General features: G+C 38.2%; 2 protein-coding genes across 2 annotated transcripts in view; one reads left to right on the plus strand and one right to left on the minus strand.

The window, feature by feature from the left end:
* Nucleotides 1-896: 896 nt before the first annotated feature.
* Nucleotides 897-4,941, minus strand: LOC110838280 (uncharacterized). Its single transcript, XM_022081335.2, has 3 exons — nt 4,756-4,941; nt 3,099-3,611; nt 897-1,619 (listed from the first exon to the last, which is right to left on the minus strand). Exons 1-3 carry the CDS (start codon nt 4,832-4,834, stop codon nt 1,054-1,056), a joined length of 1,158 nt encoding a protein of 385 aa, XP_021937027.1. The 5' UTR covers nt 4,835-4,941; the 3' UTR covers nt 897-1,053.
* The window catches only part of IRSp53 (Insulin receptor substrate 53 kDa), a 213,701-nt gene continuing 201,454 nt past the window's right edge, over nt 2,240-14,486 (plus strand). The window contains exon 1 of the mRNA XM_087342538.1: nt 2,240-2,722. The gene's annotated coding sequence lies outside the window, so the exon portion shown is untranslated. The remainder of the gene's footprint in view (nt 2,723-14,486) is intronic.

Below are 14,486 nucleotides of genomic sequence, written 5' to 3' on the forward strand. Positions count from 1 at the left end.
TTGTGTATCGCAGAACTACACAATGAGAGCTTGTGGTTTGTGCAACAGATAAATACCAATATAAAAGTATTCAGTGTGAGACAAACTCATCCAAAGCTGGAGACTTTTTTGCTGTCACTTCCTGTTAACCTCTTCCTTTTTGGTGGCTGGTTCTATAACTGGAAGTGTGAGGCTTTAATCATGCCACATGCATAGTTTGATGACAGATACTTGAAAAATTTATGAACGATTAGTTTTTGTTTGTGTGTTCTGGCATACGCATACTGGATGCAGTTTACATTTTTGTGTGTGGCACTGTGGTTAGCTGTATGGTTATTTGGCAGTATCACAATTTCATCTTTGTTTTTCAGTGTTGAAGGTGAGGGTATTATAATGTGCTGCTTGAATTAGGTCTTTCAGATGCCTTGTGGGACAGTGAGAGATGAGTATGGAGCAATGGTGGTATGGTAAAAGACTGAACAAATCAGAGAAATATCTACTCCAATGCCTCTTCATCAATCATGAATCTCACAGGATTGAGTCCAGGTCTCTGCAGTGAGAAGCCAGCATATGTACAATCTTAAAAGTTTTCCTTAGCATTGCCATACCGAAGTGCTCAATTGAAGTTATTATAGTTATGTGCTTATTTATTCCTTATTGTAATATATTAATTAAATCTGTTGCTTTGTTTTAGTTTTAGCTGTCTGGCTGCCATCACTTGGGATTCTCACGTAGTTTTTTTGGACACATCTGGTTTGTATATAAGTGCTATTTTTTAAATAGTGTTTGGTGTTGACTGCATATAAAAACAGTTTCTAGTGGCATTTTTTAATATTTTAATGTTGGAAAAATTAGTAATATCTAGATAATTTTTTTTCATGCAATACTTACGTATTTGTTGAAATGTAGAACATGAATATGTTTTAACAGAAAAGGTTTATTGTTCACATTAAGTAGATTTACAGTCATTTACAAAAAATATTTGTTCTGGATTCACTGTAAAAACTTCATTCATAAGCAGCCTGTTGTGTTTGAAATATTTGTCCACACGTTCTTTTGTTTGTGGTTAAAACCTCACACAGCAGACAAAGATGAAATGGAAGAAGTTGGTGCAGCTTGGTTACTGTTTACATTAAGGCCATCTGAAGCAGGTGAAGATGATGCTTGGTTGATGTTAGGGTTTTGAGGGGTATACTGTGATGCAGATTGGGAACCAGATGCTACTGAAGAAGTAGAGCTTGATGAGAAGGGACTTTCTACTGAACCTGTAGGAACTGGAAATTGGGGAGAAACTGGGGACTGTGGCTGGTAATGTCCAGTCTGAACTGGGAACTGAGGGATCACATTGACAGAGTCCCCTGTCACCTCAATTTTGCCAATTTTGAAGGTTTGGTATAAAGCCTTAATTTCTGAGGCAGAAGGTGAGTTGGCATCAATAATGAGTAGAAATGGTGTGTCTGGTGCAAGAACTGCAAGTTTTGCAAATTCTGACAGTGTCATACCAGAGGGGATGATGTAACGGGATACAGATACTTTTTGTGAAGATGCTGGGATGTTGATTGGATTGAACAAGAATGCTGCTTTTACTCCAGTGGTGGCTTCAATGGCTTCTAGAAGAGGTGCTGTGTTTCGGCTCTTTCCTAGGGGGTAAAAATTTACATTTAGTTTCACATTGCTGTGTTCTTAAAAAAATCAGAGCATGGTTTCAATACATTGTATTTTTACAGTAAAACACAAGCTTCTTGTCAAAAAATCCATCCATTTACTTCTGCATCACATTCCTCCCCAGTAAAACATTTAAATTTATTATCATTTGAAATGACATGATTTCCCTGCTTATATACATGGGTTATGGCCCTTTGTTTTTAATTTCAACATAGCAGAATGAGACATGTTGCTTTATATGGGATAATGAGTACATGAAAACATAAGTTTCTGAGAAATTTCTTTTGTAGTTGACTACTTAATATGCAAATCTGTAATCACCAGATAAAGGCATTGTTTACACGTGACGGTTTTAGCATCATCTAATATACTATTGGAACAGGACTTGCTTCAGAGTAGCCAATTGAAACAATTTTTTGACTGTGCTTTTAACTAGACCTGAGTACTTGTTTTTAACTATGTCGTGATAATAAATAAATAAATAGCTTATATATATTTTTAAACGTTGATTGCGTATTAAATTGAGTTATATGTTATAACCTAACTATAATATTAGATGAAAACAATTGATAGTTATATTCTGCATGTCAAAGTTTTACAGGTAGTAATATTAATCAGTGATGCCAATGTCATGCAGGCCGAAAGTTGTCTAGTAGCAGGGTATCTTTTGTTGCCGGTGTATTAATTATGTTGGCCTCTTTCATCCGTTCACATCAGAACGTGACGTCAGTAAAAAGTGTTGGAGTACAATTATGGCCATACTTATGCAGTGGAACTCTGATTTTACGATTGTGAAGTAAAAATGGAACAATGCAGCATTAGTGCGCGATTTATAAAATTATAACTGAAGTGATAGTGTTCAGTAGTGGAACTGTGGTAGTAACGATGGCTTCCATTCGAAAGGTTGCAACTGTTTGGTCGGTTAGGGTTAAGAAACGGACTTTGTTTGATGAATTAAAAGTGACTCTTGAAGTTGTGATCCTTGTGACAGTCTACTGGATAAAATGTATTTTCCAGGATTAACGATATCAGGAAGGCAAAGATGGCTACGGTTGTCGCCGTACAACTTCTGCAAGACGTAAGTGTACGATTATATGACAGTCAGACATGGCTCCTATTGGTTTACCTCATTTGGCCTATTTTGCTGTATTTTATGCAAGTTAGCGCAGCATGACTTTCTGATGCTTATAGACTGACTAATAATGTGTGCAGTTGTAGAAAACTTTAAATTGTTATGTGTAGAATTAATTTACGTACTTAGGTAGAAATTTTGATAATTTTTATTACCAATTTAACTTCAATATTTTCACTACGTTCTGTATACTACGTCAACTCTGAGGAAACTCGTTTCTGCTACCTTCATTCTTCTAATTCTTTCTTTCATTAACGCCCAACGTTGGCATGGCTGTTTATACCCAAATATCCTGTATTCCCACTTTAAAATTAATACTTACCTAGGGTCTCGAGACCTTGCTGTATGACGATAGCATCTAGTTTAGTAGGGTCTTCCTTAGATTGCACAAAGACAGTCACTGGTCCATTGCGAATATTTTTAAAGTTGTTATATATCTTCGAGATCAAGCTGTTGTAGGAAGGGTTAAACTGCTGAACAAGGCCATTTACATTTAAGAGAGGATATAGGCCTAATCGTGATGTTTGTAAGCGGCTGAAGTGGTTTAAGTATTGTGTTCTTAGTCGGGGATATAGTTGTTTAAGTATGCCAGAGTTCAAAATAAGGTCATAAAAATTAAAATATTCTTGATTGTAAGGTCTGAAATATTGTGACAAGGAAGGAGATCTGCTGTATACAGGATTGTAGCTGGTTGTGTAAGGACTGGCGTAAACTGGGAGGTTCGGATAATTGTCTGTGGGTTTCGCGTCGTAGTAAGTCAGTTCGGAAAATAAGACGCCCGGGTAGGGAGCAATGTGTCGTTGCAGGTCGGGATAGATTACGGGGTCTCCTACACCTGGAAAAGATTCAAAAGTAATGTATATTATTTCCCGAGTTTCTAATATATCTATATAAATAAAGTTTCTGTGCTGTGGGCATTCTACAATATTACAGTTAACATGAACAAGGTTGTTTCTCAGCTGGGCCTCCGTTGACATGGGGGGGGGGGGGGGGGGAGAGAGCTGTGCTTGGGTCCGCGAATTGAGTAGAGTGTACAAGTTCATTTTTAAAATGTATTTGTAAGTTTTAAGCTTTTTTCATTATATTATTACTTCTACATTTTTGGTGAAAGAAACTATAAAATTTACCTTTTTTTCGTTGGACTATATTAATTTTAATAAAAGTATTTGAGGGGTTCTTTTTTTTTTGGGGGGGGGGGGGTTCTGCAACCCCAGAAAGGCTACAATCTCTCACCACTTGCATATGTTATTTTTCTTGGGGGAAAAAAGAGGTGGTTATACAACACGTAAATTTATAGTTTTGGGGAAGTGGAGGATATAGGACGTTTATTTCGAAATGAGCGGCGTCCTGTCCAAGTATTGCTCATATTTAAAATGTCTTTTTCAATTGTCTTATTCCACCAAGTTTGATAGGTTGTGTTAATAAGTGAAATTAATTCCTCTTAAGTCATGAACTACCAAAATTGCTGTTTCAAAATATTACCCTACTTAAGATACCAATTTTACCAGTTACTTTGTATGGTAGAGGAAAGTGGTTTCTTTTGTCGACGTGAATTGTCGTGAACGTAACCTGATAAAATAATATTTGGACCTAAGGCAGGTAGATGGAAGTGGAGAGTAGAAAATGTTGTTTAATGGCGGTCTTCTTTATATAACGCAGGTTAGGTTAAGTTTGCCACAGCAAGGAGAGTGACTTGTGGTGGACGTACAGTTTTGGACGGGAATATAAGCTACTGAATGTTGCTGTTGAAACCCTTGTAAAACTGAGAATTTGATGGGAGGATAGCGTAAAGCCAGAACTTATGAAAGATAATTATTTCATTTTCATGTTTATTATCTATGACCACAATTCAAACATTACTAATTCGGATATCTGTGTGATTTTTCTTTGAATCTTCACTGAATATGTACGATCGACAAAAGGAATTAAGGAAGTTTTAAATTATTTCAAGAGTTCAGAAGATTACTGAAATAACTTACCAAAAACCGTGAAATTAAGGGATGAATCCGTGGCAGCTGCCAGTCCTAACAACAGCGCAAACACAACCACTGTCTTCATTGTCGCTGTAGACGTTCAACAGTCTGCTAAACACGCGTGGCTTCTGTTATTAATTTATACCTCTTAAGGCTGCCTAATGATTGCTCCATCTTCATGGATACGAAACATTAATGCTATCCCTTAAATTTGTTATTCAGTCTGGTTCACAGTACTGCTTCAAGCAATGTAACGTATTTGAAATCATGGACGTTTTAAATGGGTTCGTTGTCCTGAGGTTGCTGATGAAGGAGAATACTTCCAGTTGTGGAAGAATGGACGGTCGAAAGCTGTGGTCTTCCAGCTTTGGGGGTTGGGCAGGGGGGGTAACATTTCCGCACGATAAAAAATTAACATTTTACAAAATGCTATTCAGGCTGGCTCTTGTCAACACAGCAATAAACTTTCGGGCTCCCTAAATAGCAAAGAAACATTCTGAAGCACAAAAATACTATTTTCGAATTTGTGTGAATATTTTAGTTATATGTGTTTTTGTTGTTGTTACAAGTGCAAATTTGATTTCTTTTACTGTGTTTTCAAGTTTTTTAGCTTTCCTACCAGAGGCCTGTTTGAAAGTATAAATAAATTTGCTGAACATGCCTAGTAGACTTATTAGCAGTCTGTACCCTGATCAAGAATCGAACGGGATATCGAATAAGAAGTTGTAGACTTATGTAAATTTAGTGCCACATGCAACGTTTACGTGAAGGAAACTATGTTATAGGTAATCTAGGGTTTGTTTCTAATTGTAATTTTATCCAGATAATATATTACATTTAGTCAGCCATTAACATCTCGTAACAAACTACGCAGGGGTTTCTCCTATCTAAATGAGAATAATAATTTGGTTAAGTTGAATGTTATCTAAACATTTTATGTGGATATATCACAGCTCATTTTATCAGAGGTCATTTGGGAGACGTAAGTATGTTTTGTGGCTTATTTAACGACGTTGCTCGTAGATTTGGCTATAATTGTCGAATGATGAGGTGATACATCAATAATTAATCGAATAAATATGGAAGGAAGCAGTGATAGCCTAATTTAAGTTACTAACCCGGAATTGTTTGGAGAAACTGAAGAAAATTATGAGAAGCCTTAGCCATGGAGCCGATGTGTGCTAGATTTTAACACGGAACCTCCCAAATAATGCTAATGCTTGATAACGTAAGTGTACAAAGGGGGTCTATTTTAATATTATCCTTTCTACGTAGCTGTAGAAAGGAGGATTATATTAATATTTATGCCTTTATTGCTATGGGGTAAAACTGTGTCTTTGTGGATCTGGTTCGTAAGGGACCCGTTGTCATATTTTCGTGGATATGATGTGACGTTGAACTGTCCGTGACCTGAAAATGTGTATTGACACTCAGATCCCTACAAATCGGCAGAAATATGCGTTTTGAAAAATGACCTTCGAAAGACATTTATAAATTTAAAATCGTCTATTCGGAAACTCCACGGAGTGCCACTGTCTTTACTGTGACATTTCGGTGACTAGTGTGTGACCTCGAGCGGTCATAAATACGGTCACTCAGATTTTTGCAGATCGGCAGAAAAGCACCGGTCATTATCTGCTTATTATACAGATTTCCCCAAGTATATGCGAACACATAATGTTATTGTTCCATATTAGAATGTGTGTGTATGTTCTTGGGACATTCTGTACATAGATTTTCCATTTACGAGGCGCGTCCTCAAAGTAAGTTTCCCACTCGTCCCACAGCTAGCAAACCTTATATTGCGCGAAGCGACTGTGCGTACGTGATAGAGCAATGACGTAGCATGGCGCATGCACTAACGGCACCTCCCGCGTTCTCACAGTAGCATCGTTGTAGCTGTTGAAGATGGAGGTTCTTATTCCAGCTCCCGCCGACTGTGAAGTGCGGTCAGTGATAACGCTAGGCCGCACACGGCTCGACGGACAGCAAGTCTCCTGCAGGAGTTCAGCTGGGAGGTGTTTAATCATTCACCCTACAGCCCGGACCTCGCTCCCAGTGATTTCCATCTTTTCCTACACCTCAAGAAATTCCTGTCCGGTCAGCGTCAGCGTTTTGAGAATAACAGAGAGGCGGAGATGGTTGTCACACAGTGGTCCCAATCCCAGGCGGCAGACTTATACGACACAGGTATTCAAAAGTTGGTCCCACGGTATGACCAATGTCTCAATTCCGGTGGCGAATATGTTGAAAAATAGCTGGACACTTGCTGTATCTGTTGCAATAAATATTTCCATGAAATTGTGTTTTGTTTCTGTAAACGGCCCCAGGGAAACTTACTTTGAGGACGCGCCTCGTAGATGAGACAATGAACTAAGCTGTAAATTCTCAGCCATGTTGGTTGTTACTGTAGTATAGGAATCCTTAGAGTTTGTCTCGTTTTTATAGTTGAAAAGGAGTTGCGTCGGCTAGGACGAGGATTGCAGTTGATTTTGAAAGGATTCCTCTGTTACAAGTATGTCGCGGCACTTGGAAGTCATTGGAATGCAGAGGACTTCGTGTTTCATATTCTAGAATATGCTGCATGTTATGTGAAGCTACGAGGCGAATGCGAGGTGTTTGAATATTATTTTTCATTTAAGAAGTTTTTTTGTTTGTGGACATGTATTAGAATCCTATCGATAAAATGCTACATACAGAATGTTTAATAGGCTTTCGATGTATACCAGATGTTCCCCTAGAAAATGGTATTGTAATATACTGACACGAATGTGTCTTGAGGTGATGATATTTCGCCCCGTTTTAAAAGTAAAGTCTATAAAATTAGTGAAATTCCTTACTTCGTATATCGTATATACTGCATTTTATTAATTCTTTCTTAATGATTCTAACTATATGGTTATTAGATTAATAAGCTTTCCAGAAAGGAAACTCATCACACAACAAACTGACAAAATGTAAATTTATCCACAACTCGTATTTGAAACTGGATGTTTAACGAAACACAAGTGAAATAAACTCTGACTCGTATGTAGTGTGATTAGCTCTGTAAAAAACGAGTTCATTATGTCTTTGTTTCTTGGGAAGAAGAAATAAAGTTCAATGTAATTTGTATTGATTTCAGCATCGAATAATAGGGCAATTAATAAATTATGATTAGGAAAGGACATGGAAGAATGTGCTCGTTGCCTCGCATTTGTCGGATGGACTTAAGAGTACAACGAAACCACTTCAATCAGGATAGCCAGAACTTCCCAACACCAATTAGAAGCGCTAACCAATCAGCTGCGTGGTGTGCGGTTTAAGCCAAACTTACCGACCAGAGACGGTACAATAACGGAATTGTATGTTAATTAAATGGGAACAAAAACAAATGTGGCATGCAGAATTTTGAAGAAAGAATTTGGAAGATACGTGTACTCCAAACTGGAGTAAACCTTTGCGGTTCTGTTCGGTCATGCGTCATTTGATGCTGTACAGTCTAATAGAAAGACGTTAAGAGGCCAAGAATGTAATTAGAGAAAAACATGGTCTTACAGAATTCTATTTTCGATTATATAATAATTAAATAATGAGATAAGGAGGTCGTTCAAAGACTGGAAGACGGCAGACAGATGATGGCCCTCACTAGTGCTGGAGCGGATGACACCACGGAGGATGAACGGTGGACTGTGGAAAGTTAGACGGGGAAGGCGTGTCCAGGGTAGAGTGGCAGAGAGAGAGAGGAGTGGAAGAGAGAGAGCGGATGGGGAAGAATAAAATTGAGAACGGCTTTAATAAACCGATGCATGCGTAGAAGAGGTTAAGTAAAATGTTTCACGGGCCCAAAGGCAAATGAATAGACCCCCATTCCTTAAGAACTTCTAGCACTCGACAGTGGACGTAAGATGGCGTTTTGGCTTCTGTAGTGTTAAATTCATGAACAGAGTGGTGTGACAGCTCCAGGTTAAGCTATTCTGCGTGAACGGAAGCCGAGTGCGGTCGTTGGTAAATACTTCAAAGGGATGTTTTGGGAAATAATTAGTCGTATTGAGGACAACGGGATATATAGACAATATGAAGTTTCTTTGATACGGTTAAGCTAAATGAATTTGTTAACGAAAAGGAAAATACACAGTAACAGTGACTCTCCTGTCCTTTCGCAGTATTCCGGGTCTTTTGATATGGAATATATATTTGGTGATCGGCAAGAAGGGTTTAAGTCAAACTGGATTTGTATTGACTTGAGCCCTTCTTACAGGGCACAAGTGACGTCTTCTCTGGTCTCGATTTTGCTGACCAGAAAGTAATACAGACAGTGACATTCATTACTCTTCCGTGTTGAATTAAATTTAAGGAAATGCTGGTCTTCTATTTGCGTGTACCCGTGGTGACGTTTGAAAATCATGTTTAATCGTTAAACAGGCGAAGGATGAAGTCTGTTGCTGGGTGTCTGAGAATTCTGGTGTGAAACGTTCTTGACCCAGAGATGTAATTTGTCGAAAAGATAATTGTAATTTCACTGGGCCTGTCTGTCTGTTAAGCCTATACGTGTGTCTAGCTTCTTGCCAAAGTGATATTTTTACAATTCTGAACTAGGTCTCTACGTGTATTACAAACATTTTGATGGGCGGATTACTGCCTTATTTCATAACCTTAATTTTTTTTACTAATTTATGTAATTATGATAGACAATATAACGAATGTAGAGAAGTCCGATAGATTTAAATAGAAATGAATATATCTAAATAATGTGTGGCGTACTGCTTTGTGGACATAGCTCTGTCTTCACGTCAAGTACACTGGAGCACGATCCTTGAAATGTGAGCCCCAACGCGACAATAAATCCAGCCACTTTTCTTCCTACCTTCTCCCAAGAACAAAAGAGAAGAGCAAGGCGAATCCAACCCCAAAACTCTTCTTTCCTGGAAGTCATGTACGAATTGTTTTTGTTTTCAAGGAATTATAAAACGACACCTTCACAAGTTAATTTGTTCGGAAAAGAATTGGAACTAATGATTTTCTATGCTCCTTAAACTTTGTTTTATGAGTTATTCCTGCAGATAAAAGAACACGTATGTTGCAGATTGAAAGCTAATTTAATGTTGGCGTAACTAAAATTCAGATTTATGTCAAAAATCTCAGTTACTTTCAATAGGAATATCGTTGAATTTGTTTAATGATATCAAAATATTTATCAGACATTTGAAAATACGACCTATTTTAAGATTATTTGTGCTCAGATTTTTAGAAATATGTCAGTGTAGTCAGGTGACACAAGGATGAGTTAATAAATGAAACTTTTATATCGTATTTTCTTTCATTATTTAACTGTGGTGTAGTATCTGTTGGAATGTAGCGTATCTATACTAATAATGCATTCTGCTCACAATCTCGCATTAAATTTCGTCACTGATATATACTTCCAAATTTTGTACCCGCGGAAGTCTAAATATATCTGACGGATTTGTCCTCTCCCCGCTCATATCACAGATGTAATAAATGTCACAGAAAATGGAGCTTTCAGAACTGCACATGAGGAGATGGAACGAAGATTAAAGTAGTACTCTGAAGGAGAGGTTATTGAAAGAAATGCACGTGTATGTTTTCTTTGCATTGGTCCATTCGGAGGAACCCTAGAGAGATGAATTTCCATGGTAGGCAGTTGTTCAAAATCCTATATCTTTATTTGCTACAGCGTATCTCCTTCAAGTCCAATTTCACAAAGGTAAACTTCAGAAGAAGGACTCTGTTCCATACATGTCAGTGAAGCAGATACCTTATTGAGAAACCAGTAGTCGCTCACATAGTCGAGGAATACCACGACTTTTATGGAACTCGTAGGCTTATTAATTAACGAGGTCACACAACTAGTTCTTATCCAAAGTAATTTCATTCCAGTCGTCATACTCGGTTTTTAAGATTATCCATTTTAATATTATCCTCCATCCGCGCTTGGGTTTTAAAACTAAAATTTTGTTCAGTTATTTAATAGAGTTCGCAGCTGGAAACACATGGATTCTCCCTCCCCATGTATAATTTGGCTCGATGAATATTTCGGTTGTGGTTTAGTAGACGACTAATAACATTTCGGAGGGACGTATCAGGCTACCCTGAAGATGGGTGACCACCTAAAAGACCACGGTTCATGTTTTCACCGCCGTGATAACTGCAAATCTCATACAACTGAATGATGATTATGTTTTCTATTTCGTGAAAGCATGGCGTTTGGATGTGAATTATTGTTCGTTGATTGGCTTTCTTTTTTCGTTTCGTGTCGAAAACGTTCGGACAGGACAAGAACGACACAATAACAGTGAGAAAAGAAAGACCCAGAGGCGTCTTCCAAGGCCCCGTTTTACGTATGTTGACGAAGCGAGTATTGAAGGCAGGCAATGCGCCACTCTTGCCCTGAAGTATGTTGACATCCCTCCCCTGCCCGTGGGAAGCCTACAGTATCTGGGTTTTCCTTTTATATATAATACAAAGAAAGAAAAAGAAAACAGCGAAAAATCGTAATTTACGGCTTTATTCTGAGTTACGATCTGTCGCCAGAATCATGTTTTTTTCCTCTCCTTTTATCGTCGTCATTTCTTTCGCGTTTGCAACAGCGTCCTTTACTTGTAGTGGAAAAGCCCTTAAAGATGTTTTTACCACTGTAAAGCTGTGCCGCCCATTCCTAATGCAGTGAAAAGTTATTTCGTTTTTAGATGAGTTTTAAAGAAATCGGAAGTAATTTCTTGGTTTTAGTTGTGTTATGACATTTGATTCAATTTACGTGTACTTGCAGAAATACCTACGCATTAGTAATGTCTTTCAAGTCTTTTCTCCCATTCAGAATATCTATCTGGACTTTTCCCAATTATTGATAATCTCCCCCTGCGTGCTACATGTCCCGCCCATCTCAACATCCTTATTTGATATTTGGTGTGGAGCTCAAAATATGAAGCTCCTCATAATTCAATTTTCTCTGTTCTCTTTCTACTCCTTTCTGTTACATCCTCATATTCTCACATTATACATTCTGCAAGGTAGCATTTGTACTTATGGGACGATGTGATTGTTATGGTTCTCGATTAGGGGTTATAAATAAATATACCCAAAGTTCCTCACAACGTTTTCTGCACTGCAAATATGGCCATAAACGTCAGGGATGATATTACTGCCAGATGACGTCAATAGAGGAGCACAGTTAAAGAAAGAGAAAAGTAGAAAAGGACATACTTAAGGAGGAAGAAAGTGCCTCAATATGGGACTCTTTCCGCAGTCTCTTCTGTAATTTAGCGATAGGAAGTAGAGTATTTTGTCATTGCGACTTGGTAACACGTGCTCAGATTTTATGAAACTGTCCAAGTTATGAAGGAACGTGTTGAGACCTGACGCTGTCACGGCGACGAAGTTGTCGACTGTCGTGTTCCGGGTTGTGACGCCACGGACTCTTGTAGGCGACAACCACCCACAACCGAGAAGGCCACAAGATACGTCGTCTCTGTACAGACGCGTTCAGAGAACGACAGCCTCTTCACAAATCTTGGTTGTTGTTGTTAGTAATCATCCTCTCGTTCTGAAACTTTGTTTAAAAACAACAGAATTTTTAGTAAACTATAAGGGATATGTTTCCAGACGTGTCAAGAGACTTATACCAGGTTATACAAATTAAAATATAAGGTTTATGGAAGGTGGTAAATGGAGGAATATAATTGTCAACCGTCAATGGAAAATTCCGGCTCCGAAAATTTACACTTCATTACAAATGAAGGCGTCATGAAGATAGAAGGAATCATTTAGAACATGTCTTTGGAGTGGGAACAGACTTTAACGGAATCTGTATAAGGCAGAAGAAGAATATACAGAATATTTTTCAACCATTAGCACTTTTGCCATTTTTAATTTTTCTTTTATCGTGGCACTCGACGAAATTTTGCTCGCCACAAGCGTGGCATTTCGACCAGCTACATCGTGCATCTACACACGAGAATTGTGTTCTGTCCTCAGTTCCTCTGCTCTGTGTACAGGAAGGAGCTGTCGTCAAGGAATTTGTGTTGTGAAGTAAGGAAACATGTCTCTGCCTTTGACAAATATTCAATAAGTGCTTATTCAAGCCAAGGAGACAGGCAGGCAGGCATTCAAGTTTTCCACCCTTCCACCCGTGTGTATATACTGCACCACGTGGCTATGGAATGCTGTCTGGGTGGAGAGAAGGTAGTCTAACATCTTGCCTGTTCCAAGAAATTTGTATGTTTCCCCTGATTATGGACGTAGGAAGCACCTCTGAAACGTCGGTAATCTTCTGCCAGACGTCACTGCGCCACGACGCATAGGACAGTCTCTTCATTCTTTTCCTGCACTGTTTATTATTCGTTGCTTAGTTCCTGAAGCCTTTGTATTTTGCCTACCTACTTCCATTTTTCTGACATTTAATCTCTGCTTTATACTTTCTCATTCTTTTATGCTTCTTGGTACACTGTTACACTCACTCAACAGCGACTTGCCGCTTATACTGCAGGTTGCTTATTAATTGCCGTCTGTACGTCTGAAGGCCATAGCCAGAACACCGCTAAACTTTTATTCCGCGTGATATAATAACAGTTGACTTGTAGATTGCGTAGTTTCATGGACATATTTTTATACTAACATACATTAACATTTCAAGACGGCTGCAGAATGTTAATTTATCACGTAAGAAACAGTCGAAATACTGTAAGCGAGGCCTATGTGTGAATGCCTTTGAAAGTGTATCATGTTAAGTGAAGTGCGAGTGGAGATTGATGTTTGCAGGTCAGAGTAACCTCGTTCATTAAGGACGTTGTCGGTTCTCGAGATTATAAATTGTAATTGCGCGTGGATCTTGTGGAAAATTAAATTAGGAAATTGCATTATAAAACATTCAGTAACATTGAAACTAATAATGACTCTAGTTTTTAGCATAGAAATGGCTCAGTTTTATTCGGGTACCAAGGAAGACGTTGTTATTTTGTTGGTCGAGAACGTGAATATCGCAATGAAGGAAGCAGCTTTGATGCTGATAAGGAGCGAACAAAACGTATGCCCATTTCTTGTCATCAGACTGCAAGATAAAATTTTAATGCAAAAATGGCTTATAGATCCTTTTAAAGTGTAGAAAAGTACAAATATTTGAAATATTTGTAACAAATCAAAATGCCATTTACGATTAAATGAGGGGAAGAAATTCAGAATATTTTTTTATCTTCCCGTCTGCTGTCTAAACACTCCAAGATTAAAATAGAAGGAAAAACTATAATTTTACATGCTGTTTTGTATGGCTGTGAAACTGGGTCTCTCATATTAAGGGAAGAACGCAAATTAAAGGTGTTTGAGAACAGATATCGATCCATGATCAAGATTCAATCTCGCGTTTGCTCGTTCTAAGAACATGCGTGGTACATGAAAACGCATCCCCCACTTCCAGAAGCTGCTTTAGCGGCGGGATTAACAGTTCGAATCCTACTTGAGACATGGATTTTTGTAAACTTTTTCATTTATCTGTGCTATATCCTGTGTTTGTAGAGATCTTTGATTTGGTCGATATTACGCCTAAGGTGTTATACCATACGTATAAAATTATTAATGCTTTAATAACTTGCTTATTATATGTAAAAGGAAAGATTGCTCACTCCGTATACGGGGAACAGGAGATGGCGTTTGATATTAGCTGCCACGCTAATAGAAGCATTCAGCGGAATGTTGGCGCTGATGATAACGTGGTCTTGATCAGTCTGTGTGGATAAATATTATTT

Source organism: Zootermopsis nevadensis, unplaced genomic scaffold (assembly GCF_977971745.1).
Source record: "Zootermopsis nevadensis isolate Lab colony 2312 unplaced genomic scaffold, Znev_1.0 Znev_ptg000003l, whole genome shotgun sequence".
Lineage (NCBI taxonomy): Eukaryota > Metazoa > Arthropoda > Insecta > Blattodea > Termopsidae > Zootermopsis > Zootermopsis nevadensis.

Coding starts and splice junctions, on each gene's coding strand:
- LOC110838280 (XM_022081335.2), bottom strand. CDS start 4,834: ATGAAGACAGTGGTTGTGTTTGCGCTGTTGTTAGGACTGGCAGCTGCC. Junction 3,612..4,755: donor CCTTAATTTCACGGTTTTTG/GTAAGTTATTTC, acceptor AATCTTTTCCAG/GTGTAGGAGACCCCGTAATC. Junction 1,620..3,098: donor GCAAGGTCTCGAGACCCTAG/GTAAGTATTAAT, acceptor TTTACCCCCTAG/GAAAGAGCCGAAACACAGCA.